General features: G+C 56.4%; 1 protein-coding gene across 5 annotated transcripts in view; it reads left to right on the top strand.

The window, feature by feature from the left end:
* Positions 1–9044, top strand: part of SLC37A1 (solute carrier family 37 member 1) — a 30861-nt gene that overhangs the window by 7194 nt on the left and 14623 nt on the right. For all 5 annotated transcript variants that reach the window (XM_011372852.2, XM_011372848.2, XM_023538208.1 and 2 more), the window contains 6 exons: positions 1179–1260; positions 3134–3266; positions 3811–3889; positions 6295–6430; positions 7877–7953; positions 8836–9002. In XM_011372852.2, coding sequence (XP_011371154.1) covers positions 1179–1260; positions 3134–3266; positions 3811–3889; positions 6295–6430; positions 7877–7953; positions 8836–9002 — 674 coding nt within the window. The remainder of the gene's footprint in view (positions 1–1178; positions 1261–3133; positions 3267–3810; positions 3890–6294; positions 6431–7876; positions 7954–8835; positions 9003–9044) is intronic.

The following is a 9044-nucleotide window of genomic DNA, read 5'->3' as shown; positions in this document are numbered from 1 at the left end:
GATTCGAGCCCCACAGTCCCACCAGCTCTTCCCCCCCCACCACCCCGAAAGAGCCTCTTTCTTTATTTTTAAAATCGAGAAGTATTCGCTGGACCCCTGGTGTCCGGAGAGGCATGCAGACCTAGGGTTCTTTGGGTCATTTGAGGAAAGGTGCCCTTGAGTGAGTAAATCACACTGAAACCATGGGCGTGAGCCGGGAGGAGGCTCAGCACCCCAGGGAGCCGGCCGCAGGCATCTGCAGACGGGGAGTACCTGCCTGTCCCCGCTGTCACTCCAACGCCTTTGCTGGAGGGGCTTCTCCAGTCACGCCACCGCTTAGCTAGAAAGCCATCGGCCTTTTGGGGCCAGAAACAGGACGGGCTCTTCCAGGTGAGGGCTGGGCCTTGGGTCACAGAGAGGACCCGCCTTCCGAGCTTGGGGCGGGGAGCCGGTGGGCGGTGGGGGGCGGGGAGCCGGTGGGCGGTGGGGGGCTTGGTCTCCATCTCCTGCCAAGCACTTTTCCCTCCTGACCTATTTTCTTCCCCTAAGAAATGTTCTTCTGTAGCCTGGTTCAAACTAAAAGTTTGGAATGAACTTTTATCTTCTTACTAAAGTGTCTATTTTTTTTAGACTCCTATATATTTCAGCACTTCCCCCCTCGACCTGTTTTCCTCATAAACCAAAAAGAGCAGCAGGGCTTCGGGCCAGTGTTTCCCTGTCACTGGCTTTATTCATAGCTTGTCGGCATCACTGAGTTTTTCTCAGTGAGGTCAGTGAGATATTTATGTTTCTGCCTTCCATGTGTCCTTCTGAAAAGTCTCATAGAAGCTAAAAAGTAAAAAATAAATACGATCTTCAATGCTCAGGATAGCAGGCTTACGAGAAACTTGCAGTTAATTTTGTTTCAAACTAAATAATCATTCCTTTTTGTCTGCTTTGTAGACACGTGTTCGTCTTCTGAGTCCCAGATTTCTCTTTGACTGTAGTTTTTTTATATATAAATCTTTAAATAGTTGCAATTTGGATAGAGCAAAAGTGATGTTTTTTTAATGTAATCTTTTAGCGATAATATAAATAGGGTTAATCACGGACGTAGAGCTGAATGAATACTACACAGCATGAGGACGCTCAAGAATACGGTTATGTTCTTCATGTATCTCGTATACTTTGGTGTCATCCGTGCCCCTGTTCTGTTTCAGGTATAAAGCCTTCATTTTTATTTTGACGTTTTTGCTGTATGCGAGTTTCCACTTATCTCGAAAGCCTATCAGCATAGTCAAGGTAAGAAATCATTAAACATTTAATTTCCTGTCCTGCCTATCTATAGTCTCTGTAAGGAACTAGTTACTTTAAGAGGCAGTTTGCTGGGGGGCGGGGGCAGCGCTAGGAAAATGGAGAAAATGTATCGTGTAGAAGGAAGTTATTTTGCTGCTCTGGCTTTTAGTTTCTCTTTTTCGATTTTAAAATCTTCAGAATGTCTTTAGGATTTATAATTTCAGAGGCAGTAGACTTTTGCTTACATTTAGTTGACGGTTTCAGGATTCTAAAGCGTAATTAAATATTTATTCTTTCTTGTGTGAATTTTCCCTCCAAAACACTCGATCTCGCGTTGTTCCCGAGCTGCTTCTGCAATGCTCGCGTTTTGATTCTGAGTCTGGCTGTGGTGGTGGTTCTCCATTATTCTAAGAACGCTGGATTTCTCTGAGTGATGGGTGGACAGGAAGCTGTGAAGCAGGCATCTAATGAGACCGAGCGAAGGAGGCTGGAGTAGACAGTGCCACGTACTAGCCCCTGTGACCTGGGGAAGCCAGTCACGCTCTGACCCTCACCAGAAGGACACCGTTTCACCTATAGATTGTCGACACGCTTGAGTAACTTTTGAGTCTGTTGTAGAAGGAACAAGGACATTGCCCGGTGCCAAAGGGAGCTCGTTTCCGGCTCGATTGTCCTGTCCCTCACTCTCGAGCCGTTGGCAGAGCCCGCCGTAACTCTGTCGACCTTTTCCACGGTGCTTCCTCCACTCCCTGTGGGCATTCGAGCGCTGGACACCTGCCGTCCGTCTCAGGCTGCTCGAGAGGCCATGCCGAGGCTGGCGCTTCCGTGGACAGTTAGCTCTTTGTCCCTGTTTTCCAGTAAGTCCCAGCGGCTGTCACACATCGTCCATGAACTCAAAAGACCAAAACTCCTCCTCGGCTCCTACTTAGCAGGCGTTTCCCACGCCCTTCAGGTCGCTTGCAAAATTCTCACTTTTTTGACAGTTCTAATGACTGGAAATGTTTGCAGACGTTTCAAAATGTGGTTCTTACGAAAAAGATAAGGGTGAGAAAGGAGACGGGGGTCTTAACGCACACTCAGTTCACTCGGCTGGCGACTCAAAAGCAGCACCGGTGACCGGCCGCTGTGCGTGAAGAGCTGCTCCTCGTCCTCCTGTAGCGGGGTAGGGACTCATGCAGCTGACGAGTCAGGCAGGTTCCGAAAACGAAGAGGCCTTAGGGAGCTCCAGGGAACTAAAGGAGCGGGTAGTTGGGGGGCTCCCCGGGTTTGAGACTGAACCCGAAAGATTGGGTTGGGTTGTGGGGTGAATGCCTGGAGCACTAGATGGGGCTGGCCATCGCCGTGAAGCCCCCAGGTCGGCGTCGGGACCGGGCGGTATGGCCCCGTTGGGACTGGGGCCACGCCGGGCAGGTCTGCTTCTGAGGGCCACGGGGGATGGGGCCACACCGGGCAGGTCTTCTTCTGAGGGCCACCTCCGTTGTGTGGACCTGTCCCTCGCTCTCATGTGGCTGTGCCGCATCCCGCTGTGCCACCTGACAGGGGAGGTCCCTTCGTCTGTCCCGGGCAGCTGGCCCCAGGATGCTGGCAATTGGCTTCCCGCTGCACAGCCGCTCTGAGCAGCCGTCAGTGGGGCCCGGATGCGCCCGTTTGCTGTGTGTGTGCCGGAGGGTGGTCTGCCGGATGGGGGTGCTGCCGAACGGCCCTGCCTGGGGCATCCGTGGGCCCCGCAGGCAGACTGCCCTGCTGCCTCCCCCACCTCGAGCGCCAGGGGCCCGGGGAAGGCTGTCGGGGGAGGGGCGCCGGGCCTGCTCTGCGTCCCCGCCGAGCCCGGCACCTGAGTGCTCTTTCTCTCCGGCTCTGTCCTCCCACGCACGCCCAGGGCGTGCTCCATCGGTACTGTGCGGCCGTGAACGACGACGAGGTCAGATTCGACGGCCAGAGCCAAAAAGCCAGTGACAGTCCCCCACACCGGCTCCCGGACAATGAGACGGACTGCGGCTGGGCCCCGTTTGGTGAGTTCTGTCAGAGAGCTGTGACCGTCCGGCCACCGAGGCGGGCTGTCCCTGCGGGATTCTTCCACGGGTGACGAGCGCCCGGAGCCCGCTGGCAGTGACAATGTCCTGGAGGGCGACGGCGTCCAGGGACAGCCCGCCCCCCGTCGGCTGCTGCCGTGCTGTGCAGGGCCATGCGCAGAGCTGCTGCCCCCCCAGATAGGACCCCGTTAGCGGGGAGACCTGCGGAAGACCATTAGCTGGCGCCGGGACTCGCAGAGTGGGCCCGGGGACAGGACCGGGGACGAGGACGGGGGTGGGCGGGAAGGGCAGAGGAGTGGAGGCCGGGCGGGGTCTGGCTGAGCCACTAATAAAGCCGGTGCCCACGGCGCACCCCGCGGCTTGTCCGCCCGTGTGTCAGGGGCGTGTCAGACGCGGTTCTCTCCGCCTGTGCCGTGAAGCCGGACGGGGCCGCGTGCCGGGCCTGCTGTCCCCCCCGCTCCAGAGCTGACGTGGCGCGAAGATGCAGCGCCGCTCACCTTTGCCGCCCGTGTCACCCACGCAGGTCAGGACAACTACCAGCAGCTGCTCGGGGCCCTGGATTACTCCTTCCTGTGCGCGTACGCCGTCGGCATGTACCTCAGGTAGGCCCGCCGGGCTTCGCGAGGCCCTCGCCGGCCACAGCCGCTCTGGGCGGGCCTTAGTCCAAGAGGCTTTCGTTCAGAGGCTGAGATCTTCAGGGACCCTGTACATGTCGAGCATCTTTCCTGAGAACCCCCAAGGGTGGCACCATTAAGACCCAGGCCCCCTGCCCGGCGCCTTTGAGGGTGGTAGATGCCCACAGGGCAGTTTCTGCTGACGGAGAGGATGACTTCCCCGTCCTGCGTGGGCACAGTTTGCGCCGTGTGGCAGAACTTGTGTGGATGTGTGCGTGGGTGACAGCGGACACAGAGGCCCAAGGCATGCGGTGCCCAACCGAACGTGAGCCCGGCTGAGGACAGACAGCACGGTGCCAGCCGGAGGCTTCTCGCGTGTGGGTGGCAACCAGGCTGCTCGCCGTGTCCCATCTCGAGGAATAACGTTGCCGTCTTAAACACTGTGATCTTACTGGGTACCAAACCTGTAGTATAAAAAGACCCAAACGTTGGAGTGTGTTTTTCTCAGTTACTAGAAAACAGAATTTAAACGCTCTCAGCTGGGAGTGATTTTGTCCCCTAGGAAACATAGAGCAGTATCTGGAGACACGTTTGGTTGTCACAGCTGGAGAAAGGGGTGCCACCGGCCTCCAGTGGGCAGAGAACAGGGTGCTGCAGCACACGAGACGGCCCCCACCACAGAGAGTGACCCGGCCCAAGGCATCGGGAGTGCTGACGTCAGGAAACCCGGTTTGAATAAAGGGGGTTTTGCGGTCGCTCACTTACTGGCAAAGGTAACTCCCCGTGTAGCTTGCCAGCGACGACTGTGAAGCTCTGCCTGTGAGACCTGCAGTCGACGCACGGTGGCCGAAGGGCGGGCCCCGCTCCCTTGCGTGGCCTCTTACTGGTGCGATGGCACATGGATCGTGTAGCGTGGCGGGTAAAATTGGATGCGGTGGGCACCTTCGCCGGCCCGGGTTGTTCCTGGCGGGTTTCGGCGGGTGTGGTGTGCCCTTTAGTGCCTGTGTGCGTCTGATAGACTGTGGAAGCTGTGTGTCCCATCAGGCTTTTCCTTAAAACTTTTACGTAGAGATCATATTTGGGCCCAATATTGAATAGCAAGCAAGAAATACACGGGAGAACATTTCTAAGCCCTGGCCCGTGGCTCTAGCTCTCAAGAGGCCCGTCTGACTCAGCCACTTGTTCTGTGACCTTGGGCAGATCAGCCGGCCCCTCTGGGACGGCCCCTCCTCTCAGAAGGGAGCGAGTTGGAGCAGACAGCTCGTTTAGCTCTAGAATGCTCCTCTTGAGTTCATAAGTATCAGTTTCTACTCAGCTTAAAATTTGACCTGATTGTTTTTCTTAATTTTAAATAGCTACATCTGCTTTAGTGTTTAAAAGGTCATTTGTGTGATAGTAGGTCGAGCTCTTTTATCTGATGAATTCAGAAGGAAAGACCAGAATTTTGGAGACAGTTCGTGGCAGGCAGGTGTCCTTCTTTATTATGTTTCATATCCGTCTGACTCCTGGAATGATCTATGGAAGAAGATGAGACCCGTAGAGTTTTTGACGATTGCAAAAGGCTCACGGTCTGTTATGATCATTCTGTAGCTTCTTTGTTCACTGAATAAGCCACAATGTCAAGTCGCTCCACAGTGAAGTACATTTATATTCCCCTAAGCCGGTAGAGGTATGTTCCATATGGCCTCGGGTGTCTTGGCGTGATGAATTTATATTCCCTAGTGGGACACTGCAGACTTGTCGCCCCCACCAGCACCGTTAGAGCTGTTTACGGCAGACCCACCACCAACCAGGCACGGGACCCACACTGATCTCGGCTGAGTCCCCAGTTTAGAGGAGAGTTCTCCAAAGACACTAACTCTTACTGAGTCACAACGCTGTTCAAAGGAGCACATAGTGGCCCTACCCCGTGTTTCAGACCCTCCCTCAAAGAAAATCTCTGCCTTTAAACCAGATGCCAGGGCCTGTGGCAGGCGGGGGAGCTGGCAGAGCCCAGCCAGCTCGGTGTGTTAGTGTGGGCGACTTAAGGACAGCTCCAGGGCCCAGAGACTCACTCACCCTGACGAGTGATGCCTTTTCCTAGCAGGATAAGTTTTTGGTTTTTTAAGCGGGCGGCCATCGCGTGTATAAGCCATGGTGTTTGAGTTTTATTATTTGACAGTGACTTTTACTAGAAATAAAGTCTTAAAAGAGGTTGCCAACGGCCGATTTCTGGTTAATAACTGCTCCGCTGGGAAGCAGTTGTGATTAGATCTTCTTGGAAACTGCGGTGCTTCGGAGTTCTCGAAGCTCAGAGAACAGCCTGACAGCGCCTGGAAGGAAGTCGCTGGGTCGTTTACAGTGTGGGCGTGTTCTTTTCCTCATATTTGTCTTTCCTTTTTCTTTATCCTCAGTGGCATAATAGGGGAGCGTCTGCCAATTAGGTATTACCTAACTTTTGGAATGCTGGCCAGCGGCGCCTTCACTGCCCTGTTTGGGTTAGGGTATTTCTACGATATCCACAGTTTCGGATTCTACGTGGTAACTCAGGTGAGGTCTGGGTCCGTGGCTCACCACGTGCGGGGTCTCCACGCTGAGCTGGAGGGGGTGTCTGTGCCGTGAGCCCCTGCCACTGACGAGAGAGGGGACAGCAGATGCCAGGAACTGGGGGGACCAGACCTGTGACCTGTCCAACATCGGGGCCAGCGCTGGCATGTAAGGTTCTCTCGTCTTCTCTGAGAGTCCAGCCGCCGTGAGGTTTTCCTTAGTTTCAGGAGTGGCCTCTTAACGGGTCCCATCTGTCCCTACGTAGCAGGGGGATTGTGCCCTACGAGTCCTTCTGCCATCATTCGGATGCATTCGAGGTGTTCTGTCTTGTGGCGGATTGGACCGCCCAGGAGTGGGAAGGACATGGGGCATAGTGAAGGCAGGAGGAGGGGACGTCTTGGGCGTCGTTGGTAGCAGGGTGGGGTTGGAGGTGGTCCGCGGGAGGGAAGGGGGGCGTCTGAGGGTGCTGGAAGCGGCAAAGGCCGAGACAGGCCCCATGTCTTCGCCCTGCCAGCTGCGCCTAGCCCTTCCTGGAACGCTCCCAGCGGCCCTGTGGCTAAGTATTGATTAGACATGGAAGGTGACGTAACATAATGAGCTCGACTTCTGAGTCTCTCCAGGTAGCCTAGGGGGCATCATAAAATCATCAAAGCAAATTGGACATAATTTGCTTTTAAAAATTTGCCACAGGACTTGTAAAAGTTTGGCCGTTTTAATTACAAAACCGATCCCTTCATAGAAAATTAGAAGGAAGGAAAAAACACTTTCCCAGAGTTCCAGCATGTTCCTGCAGGGCAGGCCACACGCGGCGGGCCCCAGTGGACTGCCACCCCAGCAGTCTTCAGGGGAGTTGGCCGGCCCCGGGGCTGGCTGTGGGGTCCCTCAGCTGAACCGTGTCCCACGTCATCTTGTAAAGTGGCCCCCAGCACACCCACTCGCCAGCACGCTTCCCAGACCCCTTCTGAAAATGTGAACGCGGGCTCCTCCCTAAAAGCGGGGAGACGCTTCCTCCAGGCGCCCGACCGAGGCTGCGCTTGCTCGGTCCAGAGGACACAGCTCCTTCGCGGCGTGAGACGGGAAAGCGTGCTGCTCGCAGCCGCATCCAGACGCGACAGCCCCAGTTCCACAAACAGAGGGAAGTTTCCCTCTTTCTGTAAAGTTTCAGATTCAAAAGAGACTGAGCAGCTCGGCCCCAGGCTGTCAACAGTCTTTCCTGCCTAGCAAGAGATTTCTTTCTTTTCCCTACTTATCCTAAAATTATGCTTGTAATTATATAGGGAGAGCGTTTAAAGGACATCTTTGGCAGCTGAGGCTCACGTCAAATGGGGTTTGGCCCCCTTGTTTGGCGGGAGTCCCCGCTGTGCCCCCAGAACGGAAGCGGAAGCTTCCCTGAGCCCCGACTGACGGCAGCGGGGCGCCCCCTGTGCTTCCCTCCCTCCCCCGCCGCAGGTCGTCAACGGACTGGTGCAGACCACCGGCTGGCCCAGCGTCGTCACGTGCCTCGGCAACTGGTTCGGGAAAGGCAGGTGAGGGAAGCCGCACGCGGAGTTTTAAAGATTTGCGTCTGAACGTTAGTGTTTCTTTAGATTTATTGCAAGAAAAAAAAAATAGTCCATTCTGTGAAATAAGGTGACTGACACCTCTGGGACTCGAGGCTCTGACGTCGGGCGGCCTTCGTCCCAGGAGGAGGTCCTCCTCGCCGTGCGCGTGGTCGGGTCCGCGCCACTCTGTGCAGCTGGCCGGCAGCGGGGCCTTGCCTGGCTTCCTGGGAACTGGAGAGAAGTGGAGAGGTCAGAGGTCAGGGCCCCGCCCCAAGCCTTCGGACACAGAAGCTGCATTTAAATAAGGCACAAAGGCACAGGAAGCGTGACAAGTCCCGACGAGTCACGCGGTGCCTGGCGGCAGAGGTGCGCTCGGCCTCTGGCGATCTGACTGCAGTCCAGACGCCATCGCAATGTCCGAGTGACACACGGCCTTGGGCCAGGCCGAGGTCGGAAAGCGGCGGGAACCTCCGACCAAGCTGGGGAGCCCGAGGCAGGAGCCCCGTTTCGGTTCGCCGTCCCACTCGCCGTGGGCGACCTCTATCAGTGGGCTGTCCCCTCCCCTCGGGGCCGGGTTTAGACCACAGAGACAGGAACGTGACTGTGGGGCTTTCGAAGAATTTCGGGAAAAGGCCCCCTTCACAAACAAAGAAGCACCGAGAGGGGCGTGATCACACACCTGCATCACCCAGGGAAGTGGGGACCCGGCCCCCTGGTCCGCATCTCCGGGCCTGCGTCCCGCAGAGAGCCCTGCCCGGCCCCCTCGCCCCTCGGCCCGCCCTGCACGGTGCACACGCCGCTGTGTCCTTCGCCACCCCCCGTCTGAGCTTCTCCACGTCATGTGCTGCCTCGTCTCTTGTGTTGCAGGCGGGGTTTGATCATGGGGGTCTGGAACTCCCACACCTCCGTGGGGAACATCCTGGGGTCCTTGATCGCTGGCTACTGGGCGTCCACGTGCTGGGGCCTGTCCTTCATCGTGCCTGGGGCCATCGTGGCAGCCATGGGGATCGTCTGCTTCCTTTTCCTCGTCGAACGTGAGTGCCGGCAGCCTGGGGGACGCTGCGGGGAGGGCTGGG

This window comes from Pteropus vampyrus, unplaced genomic scaffold (assembly GCF_000151845.1).
Source record: "Pteropus vampyrus isolate Shadow unplaced genomic scaffold, Pvam_2.0 Scaffold214, whole genome shotgun sequence".
Classification (NCBI taxonomy): Eukaryota; Metazoa; Chordata; class Mammalia; order Chiroptera; family Pteropodidae; genus Pteropus; species Pteropus vampyrus.
This window is presented reverse-complemented; position numbering and strand designations above follow the sequence as displayed.